Source organism: Antedon mediterranea, chromosome 1, assembly GCF_964355755.1.
Source record: "Antedon mediterranea chromosome 1, ecAntMedi1.1, whole genome shotgun sequence".
Lineage (NCBI taxonomy): Eukaryota > Metazoa > Echinodermata > Crinoidea > Comatulida > Antedonidae > Antedon > Antedon mediterranea.
The window spans coordinates 24991846-25014072 of record NC_092670.1 but is presented as its reverse complement, the minus strand read 5'-3'; the positions used below and the strand labels follow the sequence as shown (position 1 = coordinate 25014072).

The window sequence follows — 22227 nt, the reverse complement described above, 5'->3', positions numbered from 1 at the left end:
AAACCGGACCAGTGGTCCCACTCTAACTTATACTGGACGACTAAGGGGGTAACCTAGTATAATCCCACCAAGTGACTCCCAGGAACAATCCGCCATTTTCTCACAAATACAGTATCAAATTTCACTATATTTAAAAATATTAATCGTAATTAATTGAGTTACACTCAAACGTTAAAGATGAGGGCTGAGTAAACGGGACCAGTGGTCCCACTCTAACTTATACTGGACAACTAAGGAGGTATCCTAGTATAATCCCACCAAGTGACTCCCAGGAACAATCCGCCATTTTCTCACAAATACAGTATCAATTTTCACTATATTTTAAAATTTTTTATCGTAATTGAGTTACACTCAAATTTAAAAGATGAGGGCTGAGTAAACGGGACCAGTGGTCGCACTCTAACTTATACTGGACGACTAAGGATGTACCTTAGTATAACCCCACCATGTGACTCCGAGGAACAATCCGCCGTTTTCTCACAAATACAGTATCAAATTTCACTATATTTTTAAAATCGTAAATGAGTTACACTCAAATTTAAAAGATGAGGGCTTAGTAAACGGGACCAGTGGTCGCACTCTAACTTATACTGGACGACTAAGGAGGCACCGTAGTATAATCCCACCAAGTGACTCTCAGGAACAATCCGCCGTTTTCTCACAAATACAGTATCAAATTTCACTATATTTTTTAAATCGTAAATGAGTTACACTCAAATTTAAAAGATGAGGGCTGAGTAAACGGTACCAGTGGTCCCACTCTAACTTATACTGTACTACTAAGGAGGTACCCTAGTATAATCCCACCAAGCGACTCTCAGGAACAATCTGCCGTTTTCTCACAAATACAGTTTCAAAATTCACTATATTTTAAAAATCGTAAATGAGTTACACTCAAATTTTAAAGATGATGGCTGAGTAAACGGGACCAGTGGTCCCACTCTAACTTATACTGGACGACTAAGGGGGTACCCTAGTATAATCCCACCAAGTGACTGCCAGGAACAATCCGCCATTTTCTCACAAATACAGTATCAAATTTCACTATATTTTAAAATATTAATCGTAATTGAGTTACACTCAAATTTTAAAGATAATGGCTGAGTAAACGGGAGCAGTGGTCCCACTCTAACTTAAACTGGACAACTAAAGAGGTACCCTAGTATAATCCCACCAAGTGACTCCCGGGAACAATCCGCCATTTTCTCACAAATACAGTATCAAATTTCACTATATTTTAAAATATTAATCGTAATTGAGTTACACTCAAATTTAAAAGATGAGGGCTGAGTAAACGGGACCAGTGGTCCCACTCTAACTTATACTGGACGACTAAGGAGGCACCCTAGTATAATTCCACCAAGTGACTCTCAGGAACAATCCGCCGTTTTCTCACAAATACAGTATCAAATTTCACTATATTTTAAAAATCGTAAATGAGTTACACTCAAATTTAAAAGATGAGGGCTGAGTAAACGGGACCAGTGGTCCCTCTCTAACTTATACTGGACGACTAAGCGGGTACCCTAGTATAATCCCACCAAGTGACTCTAAGGAACAATCCGCCGTTTTCTCACAAATACAGTATCAAATTTCACTATACTGTATTTCAAAAATCGTAAATGAGTTACACTCAAATTTTAAAGATGAGGGCTGAGTAAACGGGACCAGTGGTCCCACTCTAACTTATACTGGACAACTAAGGAGGTAGCCTAGTATAATCCCACCAAGTGCCTCCCAGGAACAATCCGCTATTTTCTTACAAATACAGTATCAAATTTCACTATATTTTTTAAATCGTAAATGAGTTACACTCAAATTTTGAAAGATGAGGGCTGAGTAAACGGTACCAGTGGTCCCACTCTAACTTATACTGTACGACTAAGGGGGTACCCTAGTATAATCCCACCAAGTGAATCCCAGGAACAATCCGCCGTTTTTCTCACAAATATTTAATTCCTAATACCATAAAAGCCATAAGTAACAATGAAAATGTAAAGAATGCACAAACGGCGTTTCATAGTTATTGTTGGCTGGAAAAAATAAAAGTGGGCTGGCTTATTGTTGGCTGGCTTATTGTTGGCTAGCTTGACACAAGCATGTGCAACACCTGATTCTACTGCAAATCTGCAGCTCGCTCGCTCCCACTAGATACTAGCAAAGAATATAATATCACAAGAATGAGTATTCCGCGATTTTCCCTGTAACAGTAATATTGTCCATGTGGTAGGGCGCCGCCATAAGTGTGGATGTATCTGGGATGTATACAACTTTTTGTGACAGTTTCACTAATCAAAGGCTGGACCACCGGTAGTATTTTCATGATAAAAAATGTTATCAACTACATGCCAACATCATGTTAAATACTATTTAGATATTTAATTGTTCGTTTTATGCAATTTATTTAGTAAAAACTGCCGTATAAACAGTTTGCTTTATCAACCGGGCGCTACGATAGCGTGACCGGGCGTGTTGGTGTTTACGCGTTTTCACGTAGGATAGTTTAATAATATTCCTATATTTAACTTGTTTCTGGTAAAACAAATAAATGTTAATGACATTTAACATTTTTTCCTATTAATAACATGTATCTTATACTAATTTATATCATAAAAACAATACTTAATTTACCGGATGTAGAGTAGTACACGGCAATGGTAAAGAATAGGCCGTGCTGAGCAGCAACGATTCATTGATTTTTTGGTGTTGCTGTGTTAGGCCTTTTTTGTGAACTAAATTAGCATGTTAGTAAATAATTGTCTGTAAAAGTGAATGTACACTAGTTTGTTAATAAATATGTGTTATAAAATAGTTTACAATTGCAAAACTATTATCATAATTCTATTTAATGTGACATGTATAATATCTATTAAATCAAGTCTTATTTAGTATGTATACATCCGCCCTTATGAGGGCGGGCATCACTCTCTGGAGCTCTCTGTTACAAATTTCTCATGCAAAAATCGCGGAATACTCATTCTTGTGATATATATTCTTTGATACTAGTCACTAGTGCCTTTCAAGATTCAAGATTCAAGATTCAAGAAATTTTATTTGTCTATAAAAATGGAAATTCACTTTGCTTGGTAGATTAAAACAACAATATTGCAACAATTTAAAAACGTGCAGTATTATAACAGATTAAAAATACAAGATAAAAAGTTAAAAATACTGTTAAAAATGTAAAACTATTAAAAATTGCATTAACGTCTTACATTAGAATTAAAAATATGAATGCTATTTACAACGAAGGATTTTCTAGTTCTACAAAGATTTGCTCTTGGAGGTCGTAGCCTAATGCCTGATCTATTTAAGTTATCACAGTAATGTAACGTTACGGATGAGTGGGGTCTTTCATAATATTGTTTACTTTTTTTAGAATACTCTTTTCATAGATAAATGAACAAGGCGTAAGATCAGCTTTAATAATACGTTGTGCAATTTTACGTGGTCTCTCAATATTTTTCTTATCATTTTCAGTAAAGTTACCATAAAAACATCCAATGCTAAAAGATAAAATACTTTGAATAATACTTTGATAAAATAGAATTAAAATAGTGTTATCAACTCTAATTTGCTTGAGTTTTCTGAGAAAGTAGAGCCTTTGAGATGCCTTCTTGGAAATCATGAGAGAGTTTGACTCCCATTTTAATTTGTTGTCAATTATAGTACCTAAGTATTTGTATTGGGTTACTCTTTCAACCTCGGTTCCTTTAATAGTTATTACATTATGTTCAACTGCAGTTTTACGAAAATCTATTATCATCTCTTTGGTTTTAGTAATATTAAGTATTAAGTTCATATCTTCACACCAATTAACAAATCTTCCAACTTCATTAACAAATTCACGCCCGATGAGGTACCACTGCCAAATGAGCGCTTAATTTGGCGTCTAAGGCGCCAAATTAGGTACTACAGTATTACAAAATTAAGTTCTATTGTCATTTTTGAAAATACAGTTTATATAAAACAAACATATTTAAGCCAGTATTAAACTACAATATGTATTATGTGTTGTTACGCCTGTTATTAGATCACCATTTACATTAAATTATTAAACGCCGTGGTTAGGATCCCGACACGCTATTGCGCATGCCCAGAGATATAGATGATAACAAAGATAGTGTAGTAGGAAGATGTTACACTTCGCTCAAAAATTAGAGAACCGCTCGAGATAGGGCGCCTCTCACGACGAGTAGGGATAGACGAATCTGAAACATGAGGAGCGCAATGGCAAAGCCCAATGAAAATGGTGTTTTCGGCAATAAATTGTAAAAATAAGCCACAAAAAACAAACAAAAACTTCTTTTTTGTCTTTATTATACAAAGTTAAAAATTAATGTGATGTTTTCATACTGTTTTTGGATCTTTTTAATTGTTAATACATTTATTTGGAGTGAGTTTTGTCATGACATGACTGTAAACACTGAGCTAGAATCAGGAGGAGGCTTACGCGCGCCTGTAGACGCATTCATGAATGGATGGTGGTCATCTCGTACCCAAACCAACCCGTACCCAAACCAACCCGTACCCATAAAAACTCTTACCTATCTTGGTAAACCCCAGTTAAGTCTGAAGTCATAATGCTAATTTTACAGTATACAGTATTGTTGTTGACAAACAATATATGATTTATTAATAAATTATAGCAATTCTTCTGCAATTTCTATAAAACTCTAGGGGTAGAATCTGTAAATTCGTTTCTATAGAAATTATCTGTTTCTATAGATTAAAATTCTAAAACTTCTATCGATAGAACATTTTTTGTAAGGGTAGTATAATGAAAGGGGGTAAAGTAGGCCTCCCCGCGGATATTTTTTCCTTGATATAACCTTACCAATAATGAACTCACTGGCTTATAATTAATAATCAATAATGTTTGGCGCTAATCAGGGCATATACAATTACGATGAATGCACGAAAGTTCGGAGTGTTACAAGCATAATATAATAATTAGTTACAGTATTATTAAATTATTAAAATTAATAGATAATTAACAATAATTGTTTTTTTTTTCAGTAAAAAAACATACTCGTAGTCCTAAAATTCCTATAATGTTCAAGCCTACTGGTACCGTATTCAGTTTAAGCAGATCGACTATTTGTATAATATTATTGATTATAATAAATATTGATTGATTGATTGATTATTGATTACATGCCATACTACCTATTCTCTTTTATTACCCTTAGAAATAAACCATACGTAATGGATTATTATATAGGCATACACATTGTAGGCCTATTTACCACTAGGCTCCTAATATATTTATTCACTCTGATGAAGAAGTGTTTCTAAAGCTAGGTATTAAATTTTCTATCTATGTCCAATGATAAACAATTAAATGTAAATAATTTTAAAAAGTTCAATTGATTTGCAAATAAAAACATTAAAATAAAAGAAATAAAATACGGGTAGATAAATTCCAGGTACCTAAACAATTCCAGGTAATTGAAACACAAATTGGTATTCCAAAACATATAAATATGATTCATTTGCATTTTCTATAAAGATAACATTACATTTTATATGTTAATTCGTATTAAATCTTAATTTTACAATCATATTATTCTACTGTTATAATAGCCTATTTCCTATACAATAACTTTCCGTATCCCTACTCGACGTGCGAGGCGCCCTTTAAATTTAGCTCCATGTTGTCTCGCTTTTATTTGCATTGAACGAATAGGAAGTGTAACATCTTCCTACTACACTATCTTTGATGATAATGATGATCATTGTCAAGTATAGAAAAATATAATTTCTAATTTGCTACGATTATCAGAAAAGGAATTCACTGATACGAGTTACAGGTGGTACTGATCTGATTTTATTTCGTTTCATCTTGTATATAAATACATTGCCATAATCCGGGATGGTAAAATGAAAACAAACAAATGAAAATCGAAGATTAGGCTATAGCTTGCACACAGTGGCGCCATTTTTCTATACTTGTTTCTTTATTGTTATATGTTTCACATTCAATGTTATACTGCTTTTAAATGAATATTGCATAAAGATTTACCCACTGGCTTATTTAATGCTGATTTATTCTATAAATAGTAAAGGCTGCAAATGTGTAAATTATAGGCCTAATCTACTATTCCATCGATATAGTTAATTAAATTACTGTATGTCAATAAATAATATATTAACTTGATTACAGAGCATCCCACTCTGTTATCATCCCACAAAGTATAATAGTGCATGCATGTTCCACGTCATTATGTACGACGTATGAATTGATGGAACGAACAACCGAGATGAAAATAAAGCATGCAATCTCCATTGCAAAATTAGGTTCCATTTGAGTATAAATTCTAATATTCCCGACCTCAAAATAATTAGTGTTATAACTAACTGTATTTAGCTTCCTAGAATTTCTTCCATCCCTCCAAACGATGTTTCCAACATGAACAAACAAGGTGACCGACTTCATTGCAAAATTAGGTTTCATTGCATTATTGCTTATAGTATTTCGCTCACCACATTCCCATGTAAACTTTTTTCCCACATCGTAATATGAACTAACGAGATGACGACTTTATTGCAAAATTACGTTCAATTATATGCGAATTCACGTTGTGTTCCCAACCTTAAAATAACTAGTATCATGTATTTAGCTTGCTTAGTATTTCGCTCACCACATTCCCATCCAAACTTTTTCTCACATCGATATGAACAAATGAGATGACGACTTCATTGCAAAATTAGATTCAATTATTTGGGAATTCACGTGCTTTTTCCAACCTCAAAATAAGTATCATGTATTTAGCTTGCTTAGAATTTCGCTCACCCCATATCCCATCCAAAGTTTTTACCCACATCATGTGAACAAGATGCACAATTATGATCCATTATTGCGAATTTATGTTCAAATGTTCACGACATCAAGGTAAAAAGTACCAGCTGAATAAAATATCTAACATATTGCAAAAATTAGTCTCTATTATTGGGAATCTTTCCGACATCAAAGATTGTTAAAACTTGATGGAAATGCTGAATTAATTGGGTACCATTATTTATTTATTGTGATATGCATGTTCAATTGTTACCGTCTATTACGGTACGTGACGTCATGAAAAGATTGATAACAAAAGAGAAAAACGCAATATCTCATCTTTATTGCAAAATTTGGTTCCATTATCTATTTATGTTCTAAATGTTTCCGACCTTATGAGTTATGAACTTCGCGGACTCGCATTAAAGTCAAACGCAACTGTCATATCTATCACAGAATCGTGGCTTGACAATTCTGTTCCCGACCAAGAAATCAAGATTGATGGCTATTCAACTCTACGCAACGACAGATCAAGATCAGGTGGAGGTGTATGTGTATATGGGATTCGAACCTGCAACCTCTCGCTTACGGGGCGAGTATCATACCACTAGACCACAGAGCCATATATGGTAGTATCACCCACCAGATACATTCTCTCATACAACAAACGCCCTCACAATCAGTGGAGGCCTAACAAGTCAGAATAAATTCCAACTTTAATAAGCAACGGTTTTTAAAACGGTTCGAATCCCGCCAGAGACATTTTTTCATACAACTAAAAAATACGGAACTTTCACCAATGAGCTATGCTCGACGCGATTATGAGATCATGTTCCGATATGAGCACTGTTTTTCTATAATTTACAGTATGATTTATATATAATTTACACAGTGCTACGCAACACATTGATTTATATTATATATAATTAATAGTGTGACCTCTTCCCTACCCTTCGCACCCTTGCTGTTGGTATCGCCAATTCAAATTAAAAACCTTTCAATTCAACGTTGATTGACATGGAGTAAAATTAGTTTTCCAAATTTAGTATTTCTTTATTGTTCAAAAAAGGTGATTCCGCCCTAAACCCGCAAAAAAAATTAATTTCAGAATATTCTATGGGCATCAATTGAAACGATCTTGTAAGGCCATTAAACACGTCGAAAGCACAGTTACCAATTTTGGTAATATTCTAAGTTTTTTAATATTCTAATATACCGTATTCTGTGGGGAGGAGTTTTGCAATATAAGCACAAACACAGTTTAACCAGAGCCGCCATTATTAGGCTTGTGATTTGTGCTAAGAAAACGTCCTTTCTCAAGACCAATGTCTCAGCATCAACCGGACATAGTCCTACATCGTATGAAATCTAAATAGAATCAAAATGGCTACGGAAAACAGTTAATACAATATTTTTCAATGATATATTTTATTGATGAAAAGACAGAATCATACTAAGTGTTAACACTGAACTATAGAAATACCTACACAACACAATAATCAAAATGCAATGCAATTATATATTTCAGTATAATTATACAAACGAATCATACAACTTACTAATTTAAATTAATTTGTTTTTGTGGGGACAAAAGTTTCAATATAGGAATCGAATTAGTCTGTAATTTACTGTCCAAAAGTAAAAGCCTATTTAATATTATTAGGATCCTTCACTGTTAATTTCATTCTCTTTTCTCAAATCCCAATTGGCAACCAGATGCTGGCATTATCCTTCCAAACTCATTGCAGGTCAGAGGAATAGGTGTTGTAGACACAGGCACAGGTCGATAATTTCTCAAAACATACACTAATGCGAATTTCACCGTCATTAGTGCATATCTCATACCCACACAGTTCCGAGGCCCGTGACCAAATGGGATCCACGCCATCGGATGCCGCTTCTCCTTGTTTTCTTTGGTGAATCTATCTGGGTCAAATTTCTCTGGATCCGGCCATATTTTTAGATCGTGATGTATTGCCCAGATTGGTATAGTAACATTGGTTCCCTTCTCAATAGTTAATCCATCATAAGTCCATGTCTCGTTACAAACTCTGTCTGTAAACACAGCTGGTGGATACATCCGTAAGGTTTCTTGTATGACTTGGTCAAGATAACATAGTTTAAATACAGTGTCATATGTTAGGTCACCTTCTTTCTCAATATTCTTTTCGATTTCGTCATATAATTTCTTTTCTACATCGGTATTAATCGCTAAAGCATATGAGACAAGTGCCAGGAGTGTGCTCGTGGCGTCATATCCGGCTAAGATGAAAGTTACAGCTTGCGCCATTAGTTCATCAGTTGTAAGACCTCGCTTGGTCGACTTATCTGGTTCATCATCAAATTGAGTTATAAGACCATCGTCTTCTTCTTCTACGTCCATTTTATGAGAGTCAACCATTAAGCTGATAAAATCTTTGCGATCAACAGAAGGATTGTCGTTAATACTTTTGACGATCTTTTCAGTTACATCTACAAAGAACTTCCTAGGTTCCATTGGCATAACATCAATCCCAATAGCCTCAAATATCTTTACTGATTTAGGGAACATCATGCCCAGGGCGAAAAGCCACATTCGTCCTCCGTTAATTAATGTATTCATATGTTTTATAAATGGACTATTTTGATCGTTCTGCGAATCTAACTTGAGTCCAAAATGTGTAATAGCTACTATGTCCATCATCGTACATCCGTACAATTCTCTTACATTAGTCTCACTCTTTGAAGATGCTATTGCTTCAATCCTGTCAGACAATACTTGACATGCAGTATTTATAAGCGGTACCATACGTTTCATCATCCCAGAACTAAAGGCAGGCGTAACCGTGCTCCGAATACGCTTCCATTCTTTCCCAGTCACAGCAAGTATACCTTTATCCAATGGCTTCATGTTGATATCTTCAAACACCCGGTGATCATGGAATGATGAGAAATCCTTGATTAGAATCTGTCGTAATTTGTCAAGATCACCAACTATTAGCTGCGGCTTTCTCCCTTCATATGTACCCACGATTGGACCATACTCTGACATATATCTACTCTGTCCTTGATCCTTCCCATACTTAAAAAACATATCATAGCCGTTACCTATAAAAGGTAGAGGTTTAGGTCCAGGTATACCTCGAGTCTTCCAATAAGAGTAGTTCCACACGCCGTAAATGTACAGTAAGACCACGACTAACACAACAAGTATGAAAGTGGTTACATTAAGTCCAAGAAAGAACATGTTGGTTTTTAATATTTTACGAGTATAGGCCTAACTAAGTGGATTAGCTAGTACGCCTGTAAAAATTGTCCAATCTTTAGCAGGTCGACACTGCGAAAATCAATAACTACATGTATTGTATTACACAAAGGCATTATAATTATGTTTACAAACGGCACCAACCGTCTTTTCAAGTGATGCCCATAATCAAAGTTTAAACTTAACCTATAGATTCAGTGCTATGTCATGATGCTATCAAGGGTCAACATTATATTAATAACAATAGACCAATACACAAACAATGTTAAACAAATAGCTTTTACATACCGTACACGAAGTTTGAGCATTTAAAAGTTTAATTATTATTCTAGTATAGATATATCATTACGAAAAAGTACCTTTTACAAAAAAATATATATTGTTCACAAGTAATGCAATGGCGATAGGGAAGATAAACAATTAAACAAGTCTGTTAATACACCCCAGCCCCTCCCAACCCCACCCTCCTCTTTCAATTTATTTAATACAGTACAGCAATGTATGATACAAACATTAAATTAGAAACAAATTCTATGTGTATGGCTACATGAGTTACTGACATGGGTTTCAAATACGAAAATGTCAATGCTCGAGTCGGCGTTTAAGTACGTACATTTATAAAACCATCCAAAAATGTTCACTCTCCATCAAATATTGCATCTAAAAATATATTTAACTCAGAACTCATACATGTAAAAGCAAATTCGATTGCTTCATCTATGAAATGTTATATAGGCTATCAGACAATAACACCATGTCTGAATAACATTGCACTCTGTAAAAGCTAGCTGTTTGCTTATCATAGTTTAGGATAATCACAAAGTATATATATATATATTTGTTCATATCCACGAACCGGGGTAAGTCACATGTTTTTTGACCATATTTAATGAGGGTGATCCATCCAGCAATTGCTGATCATTAGGGTTCACAAGACAAACATATACACAAGATGATCTACATAAATAAAGTCTTATTACAAGTCTTTGGGAGTGGAGTTGTAATTTTGCCCTTAGAAAAAATCCTGACATGTGATGGGACTTGAACCCAGGACCCGTGGAGTGGTAGCCAAGCATCACAACCACCAAGCCACAACTCCACTCCAATCTGTTGATCTATCCTTATATGGGCATCAGTAACGTATACATTAAACCAGACTAGAATTAGTCCTCTAAATTACGCATCCACAATAGTGATACTGTTCGGTAATTTCTATTAATAAATCATGTGTTGTAATAATAATTATTATGCACGGGCACCACGTGTCAGAGTAGACCTCCCTTATATGGTCACCATTGGTTGAAACGGCGTTCGTGATATCGAACAATTGTAATATTAACTAAAAATAAATCATTCAATACCCAAAGTCCATTCAATCTGGTTTGTGTAAGTTATATTAATGGCTAAACAGGCATAGATCTACATCGATAGCCCTTCAGCCATCTCTGATGTCGGATGGCACTTACACAATTGGCGTTGAATTAATGAGGTTATAAAATCCTTGTTCAATCTTTGAATATTTGGGTCAAATTAGGTTTAGTTGAACTTATAGATATTACAATATGGTCAGGAATAGGCCTACAATTCATATTTAAGGCCTATAAAATTAATAGCATGATTACACTTTTCATAGCTATACTACAACAATTATAATTAATGAGTCAATCTTTCAATTTTCAAACGGAACAAGGTACAAGTTACAGGACAATACAACGTACATATTGCGACATAGCATTGTTGTGGTTTCCGTAGCAATGTTATCTATAGCTGTGATTTTTACAAAAATTGTTTTTGAAATTATATCATGTAATCTAGGGTCCTCTATTTACATTTAGATTATTAATGCTGCTTCCTTATATGGGCATCACTGAAACGACGATTAGTTCCGTTTGTGTAAACAATTACAATGACACAACGAGTTACTAGTCATCGAGATAACACTAATGCCTATATAATTTGCTGCAGGTTAGCCTAAATGCATTTATATTATTGGGTATAATTTAGCACAACATAAACGCGTCTCTAAATGCTATTACTATAGCTTAAATCAGTAACATATTAAAGACCAAAATGTTCTTTCTTGGACTTAATGTAACCACTTTGATACTTGTTCTGTTAGTCGTGGTCTTGCTGTACATTTACGGCGTGTGGAACTACTCTTATTGGAAGACTCGAGGTATACCTGGACCTAAACCTCTACCTTTTATAGGTAATGGTTATGATACGTTTGTCAAGTATGGAATGCATCAAGGACAAGGTAGATATATGTCAGAGTATGGTCCAATCGTGGGAATGTATGAAGGGAGAAAGCCGCAGCTAATAGTTGGTGATCTTGACAAATTACGACAGATTCTAATCAAGGATTTCTCATCCTTCCATGATCACCGGGTGTTTGAAGATGTCAACATGAAGCCATTGGATAAAGGTTTAACTACTGTAACTGGGAAAGAATGGAAGCGTATTCGGAGCACGGTTACGCCTGCCTTTAGTTCTGGGATGATGAAACGTATGGTACCGCTAATAAATACTGCATGTCGGGTATTGTCTGACAGGATTGAAGCAATAGCATCTTCAAAGAGTGAGACTAATGTAAGAGAATTGTACGGATGTACGATGATGGACATAGTAGCTATTACACATTTTGGACTCAAGTTAGATTCGCAGAACGATCCAAATAGTCCATTTATAAAACATATGAATACATTCCTTAATGGAGGACGAGTGTGGCTTTTCGCCATTATTATGATGTTCCCAAAATCAGCGAAATTCTTTGAAGCTATTGGGTTTAACATTCTGCCAATGGAACCCGTCAAGTTCTTTGTAGATGTAACTGAACAGATTATCCAAAATATTAAGGACAATCCTTCAGTTGATCGCAAAGATTTTATCAGCTTAATGGTTGACTCTCATAAAATGGACGTAGAAGAAGAAGACGATGGTCTTATAACTCAATTTGATGATGCAGAACCAGACAAGTCGACCAAGCGAGGTCTTACAACTGATGAACTAATGGCGCAAGCTGTAACTTTCATCTTAGCCGGATATGACGCCACGAGTACACTCCTGGCACTTGTCTCATATGCTTTAGCGATTAATACCGATGTAGAAAAGAAATTATATGACGAAATCGAAAAGAATATTGAGAAAGAAGGTGACCTAACATATGACACTGTATTTAAACTATGTTATCTTGACCAAGTCATACAAGAAACCTTACGGATGTATCCACCAGCTGTGTTTACAGACAGAGTTTGTAACGAGACATGGACTTATGATGGATTAACTATTGAGAAGGGAACCAATGTTACTATACCAATCTGGGCAATACATCACGATCCAAAAATATGGCCGGATCCAGAGAAATTTGACCCAGATAGATTCACCAAAGAAAACAAGGAGAAGCGGCATCCGATGGCGTGGATCCCATTTGGTCACGGGCCTCGGAACTGTGTGGGTATGAGATATGTACTAATGACGGTGAAATTCTCTTTAGTGCATGTTTTGAGAAATTACCGACCTGTGCCTGTGTCTACAACACCTATTCCTCTGACCTCCAAGGAACTTGGAAGGATAATGCCCCTCTCTGGTTTCCAATTGGGATTTGAGAAAAGAGAATAACAATAATAATAATTCATAGTTAAGGATAAAATACTAAAATAAATTGATTACTAATGTATTACAATTTCTCTACGAACAGCAAATCACAAATATACACATAAAGTCGGACTTTGTCCAAAACAAAAGAAATTGTATGTTTTATTAAACTGAAAAATATTTTTAATAAGTTTGATATGACTTGTTTAATAATTACTAATTTGAATGCCTAAATTAATTACATTCATAATTTTATTGGCATTTTGATTTAAATAAAGTATTACATTTAAATTATTGTACACATTCAGTCATTCAGTATTGAAAAATGATGTCAACAGAACATTTTGTTTAACAGTTTTAGTGCCTTTGCCGTGACAACACATATATAACTCAATCATGATGGAGATAGTTACTATTGTACAGTTTTGTTTTTGTTGAAAATAATAAATACATAAAGCATTGATGTGATTGTGTTTGTTTTTCTTTATGACGCCAATAATAAATACAGAAATGGAGACATTTCAATTCTATGATTTAAACAATGTATGTTTGTTTTGATTATGACTAAAGATAATAATAAACAATACAACTCCTGTAACTATTTTGATTCTATGATTTCAACGATGTCTGTGTTGACCTCCTTGATGCTGCAGACATTGGTCTTGAGAATGGGTGTGCGGTCTTTCTAACATTCCTTGATGGAGACCTTGTCTTAGAGACGACACCAGATTTCACTTTTACCGACTTGTTCAGGCTTCTTAACTTTCTGAAATTTAATTAATTAAATAAAAAATAGTTTAAATTCTTTTGATATATTTCTGCACAGCATATTTTGCTACACTTATCACAAACCCCACAACTTAGTGATTTGTCCCATTATTTACCTCCGCCAAGGAGGTATATGTAATCGGTAGCGTGTGTTTGTTTGTTACTTGGCAAAAAAGAATTTTGCCAAGTATAGAATTTACTTTGTTTGTATGTATGTTTGTATGTATGTTTGTTAGTTTGTTTGTTAGCACGATAGCGCCTACAGTTTTTTAAGTTCTGAATTTTTGGGTGTAGATAGGTATATACTTTCAGACCATGCCTATTGAAAATCAACAAAATTGGTTTATTAATAACTTCACAAATAACAAAAATGATATTATTTTCAGACCGGCTAGTGTTAGAAGATAGGAGACAATTTTCAAAAGCCGGTGAGCAGTTTTAATGTAACACGTAAACTGAAATTACATTTTCTCGAGAAATACTTGTCCAAAAAACCTCATTTTTGGACAAGGGGCAAGGGTATAATTTGTTATTTGTAATTTTAAAACAAAAGTTGATTCAATGTACCGGCTTTTTCATACGAGTAGTTTTAAAAAACCTATTTCTTTTCAAATTCAAGTTTGTTTTTGGCTTTGCTGTTCTATTGTTATTCAAATTAAACTATTGTTAGTTGATAATTAGTTTTGTTAGTACCAGTGTGTGTCCTTCCTTATTTCATTCTGTACATAGGTATATACTTACAGAACATGCCTATTGCTTTTCAGGTAAATTGATATATTGTTTGTCACAAAAGCTTATCTTCCGTACGATATATTACATAGCACGCATTCTGTCTTCTTTTAACATGGACATATTCTTTGATATAGACCAAAACATTAGTCGACTGGTCAAGCGGTTAAGCTTACTACATGGGTTAAGGCAGAGGCGCCGCAAATCGGCACAGCTTCAAGACACTCCTCGATCATTATTCTGGTCAATCTTGATTTTAGAAAGGTCATTGTTGCAATGCCGGAGTTGGTTGTATCCAAAAATTATTTAAACAAATTATTAACCCCAGCAGGATTTTAACAATTTAACAAAAAAATGTATCTTTCAACATGCTCCGAGTCCGTGGATATATTTTGCCAAGTACTTCACTCAGTTTCTGAGTGCTTTCATTTGTTTGTTTGTTAGCAGGATTACTCAAAAAGTAATTACAAGATCTTTACCAAAATCAATATACATATGTGGTCAAGGACCATTCCATTAAATTTTGGGACCATTTGGGACCATGGTCCAAATTTTGGACCCTTTTTGAGTATACTTTTCAGACCTGCTAGTGATAAAAGATAGGACAGAATTTTTCAAAAGCCGGCGAGCAGTCTTAAAGTAACAAGTAAACTGAAATTGCATTTTCTCGAGAACTACTTGTCCAAAAAACTTCATTTTGTACAAGAGGCAAGAGTTATAATTTGTGATTTGTAATTGCACGTTTTTTGATGCCAGTAGTTTAAAAAACCTATTTCTTTTCAAATTCACTCATTTGATTTTCGCGTTGCTGTTCTATTGTTAGTCAATTTAAGCTATTGTTAATTGAAAGGCTTGTTACATAACCATTACACCAAACTCGCATACACATGCTTGTAGTGAAATTAGCCTTAATCACAAACAGCATTAAGACACACACAAATATATATAGCAGGCTGTCCGAGTTCGAGTCTCAGTTGGGGCGACTTTTTCTCATTCTCACAGATTTCCTCATCTTTATCGTTTCAAATTAATTAATTAATTAAATTTCAGTATCTCACCGGGCGGTTTAGAATTAATGTTCTTTGCCTGATTTGTTTATATATATATAACCATAGGAACGAATTAGTCAGTGCATGTAGACATAGGAGAAAGTTTCTACTAAAGTATCAGTAATTTAGATAATAAGAATTTGGTTAACAATAGACTGTCCAGGAAATAGAGATGTGTTGTACTTGCTAATTAGCATACTATTGTTCACATAAACAGTTTGCCTTAAGACTTCATTATAGCTTTTTGTATTCACTTGTGACTATCATTCAGAGCCAAGCACCTGAAGATTGAGTTCATACTCATGAAACAGCCTGTAGTGCAATAAAATGTTCAGTTGGTAATTTACTAGCGTCTTTCATTTATTTATATTTGGCTCTACATTTTGTATCGAGCACTTTCGCTTTCATGGTCTGCGTTAAATTCACCACGATTTATATATATATATATATATTCAGGTTGAAATTATCAGACCGTTAGGATAGAGTGCTCAATACCAAGGTAGAGCATAAATAAATAAAATAACAGCAGAAAACTTGGTTACTTCATTGTTTTAATCACTACAAATTTGTTTCGTACGACCAGCCTGTATCTGGCCGCACTCTTCAGGTGAAATATAAACATAAGTGACACAGTTGTCTCATAGTGCTTAATAGAAGTGAGTCATAAAAAATAAAATATATATATATATATATTTTTTTTTTAGCGGAGAAATCTTATGTAGGAGAATTTTACAGTAGACGGAGGTATGCACTCTCGGAGTGGCTTTCTTCCTTATTAATATTATAATACTTACTTATCCTCTACATTTTCTTTATGGTTAGGTAAACTGCTCTTTCCTTTTTTCCCACTTGTTTGCATGTGTTTATAGTCTGCAGGTGGCGCTGTTTGTGGACGACCAAATACTTTCATTTCTGCAGTTCTACAAAAGAAAAATAAGTCAATTCATAGGGAATTTGTTTGTCCATGGGTGCAGACCAACCACCCTTTAATATATACAAGGTGGCCTTTTATATCTACTATAAATTGTGTACGAACGCTTTTTTAAAAATTGCTATCATATGCGCACGACCTAACTCTGAATTTGGCACAAAATATGGTGTATACATAGAATAGTTTTCAAAACTATTAAATTTCTTCAATGGTTTATTTCTAAATATATCTTACTACGTTTCCTAAGATAGTTAGTATTGTGTTTACCTTATTTGCTGTCTTCGTTCCATTGCTTTACGAGTCGCAGCTGATATTTTTTGGCCTTGCTCTTTATTTGTCTAAAAATTAAATTTGAAATTTATTTATTTACCTTATACAGTCATAAAAAGAAATTTTTTAGGTAAAACAAACAAATTCCAAGGGAGACGAAAATAGCAAAGCTTGCATTATATAAAAATAAATAAACAAATTAAATGAATAACTAAATAAAAAAGTGCATATTTTATGTGTAATTTTATACTGGTTTTGAAGAGTAGGTAGAACATTCTTTGATCAATATATCATATTTATTGTATATAAATCCAAAGGCAAATTACTGAAAATAATGACAATGCTGTGGGTATCGGTGGCTGGATCTCAATGGAGATAAAATAAGCAAAAAAGCTAAATCAAATGATAAAGTAAATGCCAAAGCCAGAAAAATTAGCGGAGCTTTCGGGCAACACTTCAACCTTCATAATATATTTATTTTATATATATATTAAATTTAATGTACTAAATTAGAATGTAATGTTCTTGATTAATTTTTGTTTTGTTATTAAAATACTACATATATATTACTTTAAAAACATTAAACCAGGTCATTCCTTGTCTTAAATGTACGTTTTATGGTAAATTATGATAAAAAGTGAGAAACAATGCACTACCCAAGTAGCTCGCGGCGAATGACCTCTCGTGGACGGCCTTTAGGCCTGGCCTAGCTAGGCTTAGATTTGTAGGCCTAGCTGGTAAACATCGGTAACATACGAACATCGTACACTAGCTATATACCTAGCCTGACGCTGTATAGTTGCTGCATTAATTATCTTTTTATTTTTGCCGGACTCCGTTGATACAAATTGGGGAAAACCTGGTATTTTCGCTGAAAAGTTAGAAGTCTTTCATTTGTTTTGGCCTCACGATCGATCGAAAAGTGGGTGAATCACAGAAGAAAAACAAAAATATCAATCCTAGCGCAATGCATTTTGGGATTTATAGCGGGCCACTATAATTATTGGAATCGACTTGTTTTTCACATTTTTAACCATTTAAAGAAGAAAAAAGTTATCGCAATAGGACAATATAGTATTTTTTATAGTTTGTGATCTTAAATTAGATCTAGAAAATGTAGGGAAGGGGTCTTTAAGAAAGAAAAGGGTATAATTAATTTCGTAAGAAACAATAAAATCTGTATCTGATACCTTGGATTTGTCCAGATTCAAAACTCTTTGATGGCCGATGATTGCCATTCTTTCAGTAACTGACACATTAAAGAAGATGTCATGCAGTTCAAACTGTGCTGCCCGCAACTGCAAGATAAAAAAACAGCTTTAAATAAATTTGGTTGCTGCTTGCATACAGTGGTATACCCTAGATTTAAAAGAGGGCTTGCTGGAACATTGTTAGAAACTCGATATAAGTTTAAATTTTAAAATTATGAAGAATGCTTGCCATTGTTATTGAATTCATAGATTTTCTACCAATGGGTTCAACTGTCCATAAAATTAATATTCATCCATCATCATGATAATTTGGCATATTCAATGAATTTTGCATATAAACTAACCTGTGAAAAAACTCTATTAGCTAGCACTGTGTCTGAACTTGATAACACCCCTCTCTTGACTGGTGTCTCAGTTTGAAATTGCCATATAAATTGCCACATGTCCTACAAATACAAATTGAAAACTACATAAAAAATAAACATACAAAATCGTTTGAAAAAGTAGTATTACCATTACTGGGGAACCAGTTTTTTAAATTTAATTTTGGACAATTTTTTTTCAACTAATGTTCTCGGTTTTAACATTTTTTCAAGATGAAATGAATGGTGTTACCTTTATTGTTCTAATAATTGATTGCACTTTATCTGTCTTCATCAACTTCCTCGTTAGGTAACCCTTAGTAACAGCAGAAACCTTGTTAAAAGGTGTATCATTATGAATCTAAAGAAGATAGAAAATAGCACAACAGTAGATGTAATTTTGGAGTAATGTAAACAAACAACATATACATTAAGGTTATTATAAGGCTAGGACATTACAAGAAGTAAACATGTCCCAAAACATACACTTACTTTCATATTTTGTATTGTTGGTGCCTTCCATTTTGGATTGTGTCTATCATCACCATTGGTAGAAAAGCTTGAATGATCACGTGCTTGATAACCTGTGCTATCTGATACCAAAGAAGAGCTACGATCAATTACTCTATTTGTTAAAAAAGAACGTTCTACGAATTTTGCATCAAGTCCTACATGATCAGAACTCTGGTCTTCTGCAACAGTCATCTGTGATTCTATACGATTTCTATCATGCATTTGTTTTTCCAACTCTGCCATCTCTTCATGCATTTTCTGCTGTTGCAATTGTTGCTGTTCCATAAGAGATCGTAGTTGTCTTTGTTGTTCTTCCATCATTGTCTTTTGCATAGTCTCCAGAAGATCCATTTGTTGCTGCAGATAACTCACACTTGTCTCAGATTCATGGTCAAATCCTTTCGCATCGAACATTGCTTGTTCAACTGCATCAGTACATTGCACTTTGGTCTTGGAGAAGTCATCTTTACTTTCAGTCTTAGTACTTTTAATTTCCAAATCAATATTGCTCTGAAAGTCATCTCCTTGTCCATCAGGAGACGCTTTCTGGTTTGAAATTATCTCATCTGGTTCTTGAGAGGAATCCCGATAGTGATCAGACAAGTCAAGAACTCTTCGTGCTGACTTTGATTGGGTTTGACCTTGAATATGGGGTGCTCGGTTTTGAGCCTGTGCCTCAAGAAGTGCTGGTGAAGGATAATCCAATGTGTAAGAGTTCCTTCTCACATGTGATGGAGTTGGCGTTGATCCTTCAGTATTTTCTAAATCAGTCTGATAATCATGTGGCATGTTCCACGGTTCTGAAACTTCATAGAGTGTTGAGCAGGTGCTTTCAGTTACAAGACTGATTGGGAGAGTACAGGATTGACCCAGGGTGTCTAAAACGCTACTCTCTGTTGTTAAAACGATCACGCTATCAGCTGTTTTATCTTCGTCCGTATCATCATTCAGTTTTGTATGTAATGGGTCTGAATTCAATCTGGTATTCTGTGATAATACTGTGGATACATCTGGAGTTGATGATGGCCCAGGAGTCGGTAATGAAGAATATTCACCAAGATAATTCCTTAAAGTTTCAGAATCGCTAACACTCTCTCTAACTCTTTCAAAATCCAAACTATCTTGTACACTTGGAAACTTCCTTGATAAATTATCAGAACTTTGTGAATCTCCAGCAAGAATAGTAATCGAATCAAGCTCTTGACCGACAACACCTCTTGCAGGAACTACTGTCGGTAACAGACAACTGTTGTCGGTGCCGCTACTGCTTGATGAAACCACTTCTTTAGGGGTAAGACAGTCACTGGTGATGTTAGGTGGTGATGGCTGCTCTAGAATCTTGCAATCTGGTTTGTCACTAGTTTTTCCATCAACTGGTGAGGTCAGTTCACTTCCGCTAGTACTTAGTATGACTATCGATGTATTTGATTCATGAGTGTTGTCTTTTTTCATGACATTAGTGCCATGTTTATCATCTTCGGTGCTTGATAATATTATCTGCAAAGACTGTTGACCCAATTGCACAATTTCTTTTGGTTTCAAGTTTAGATTAGAAACATCATGGGTTTCTTGAGGTGTTGTTCTCTTATCCTGAAAAATATGAAATACTTTTTTTATTTAAATACAACATGTGAGGATGCATTCATGCTTTTTGCATCAAAAATAAATCCTTGTGTAATGTCTTACATCTATGGTGTCCACTATAGCCTGTACTTTATCAATCAATTTCTGTTTTCGGTATTTTTCAATGGCTTCCTGTTTCTGTACTGCTAAATTTCGGTAAGCAACCATCTCTTTTCGTTTTTTATCGGTCATCTGAAGAAAAAAAAACACCAAAAAACCACAAATATATTGGTAGTAGCCATATTTTGTACAGTTAAAAAGTTGCACATAAAAAAAATAAAATTGGGATTGAAAAATATTCACAGTTGTAATCCATTCCAGTAAATAAATACTTACCAGTGGTGGTATAATTGGACAGCAATTAATTTTAAATTTAGAAACAAACGTCGAACTTGCTTGTTCAGTTTCATGATCAGATTCAATTGCAAGTCGTTGGTAAAGATCAAGAAGTCTCTGAATTTCCTCCATTTTCTTTATACAGTATAATAAACAAAAGCAAAAAAAATTGTTTGATATATTTAATCTATCTATGTGGAATTTTGTTTAAAAAAGAAATACCTTTAGATTTGAGTGGCTCTACTAGGCCTACTAAACTCTCAAAATAATTACCAACTAAGCAGCCCCATCTATATAGTTATTAGTAGTAGGCTAGCCAGTCCTAAACTCCAACGTAGTCGACTGTCTTATTCAGCCGGGGCTGCCTTGGCTTGGCCCCTACTACGACACTTTACTGGCTGTGTTCTGTTGTTAATGTTAGACCTGGCCTCCTTTCTAGAGGGCCTACTAGCTAGGGGATTAGCCTATAGTACACCGTCAGTAGTACTAGCCTAGTAGGCCTAGCTAGCCTAGTAGTAGTAGTAGTAGTAAGTAGGCCGCCTACGCTAGGCCGGCTGCGGCTAATTTAGTTAAATCGAGGTTAGGTTTTTGGATGGAAGAGCTCAGGCTCAGACTGATCCCATGTAACCTATGTTCCTTATTTTACTCTTATACAGTATTTACCTTTATATAAATGTATTTTTACGTTTTAATTCGATTTATATTAGCCGCGAGTTGTGTCGTGTCATGATAAACAACAACAAACATTCCACACTCCAACAATCCCCTGACTTTCTCTTATATTGTATATAACACTTGTATGTCGTGTTAGACCGC

The 22227-nt window shown here is 34.6% G+C and overlaps 1 protein-coding gene and 2 pseudogenes across 2 annotated transcripts; 1 reads left to right on the top strand and 2 right to left on the bottom strand.

The window, feature by feature from the left end:
* Positions 1-8369: 8369 nt before the first annotated feature.
* On the bottom strand, positions 8370-10019 carry LOC140063542 (cytochrome P450 3A13 pseudogene; annotated as a pseudogene).
* A 1934-nt stretch (positions 10020-11953) lies between these two features.
* LOC140063541 (cytochrome P450 3A9 pseudogene) lies at positions 11954-14082 on the top strand (annotated as a pseudogene).
* Positions 14034-22150, bottom strand: LOC140063532 (uncharacterized). Of its 2 annotated transcripts, none has more exons than XM_072109903.1 (10): positions 22075-22150; positions 21412-21546; positions 21139-21267; positions 19432-21042; positions 19193-19300; positions 18922-19023; positions 18557-18664; positions 17364-17434; positions 16960-17085; positions 14034-14385 (listed from the first exon to the last, which is right to left on the bottom strand). In XM_072109903.1, exons 2-10 carry the CDS (start codon positions 21541-21543, stop codon positions 14229-14231), a joined length of 2544 nt encoding a protein of 847 aa, XP_071966004.1. In that variant the 5' UTR covers positions 21544-21546; positions 22075-22150; the 3' UTR covers positions 14034-14228. The 2 variants fall into 2 exon arrangements, 1 of the variants encoding a protein (XP_071966004.1); XR_011847629.1 differs by having other exon boundaries at positions 14247-14385; positions 16960-17077.
* Between the last annotated feature and the right edge of the window lie 77 nt (positions 22151-22227).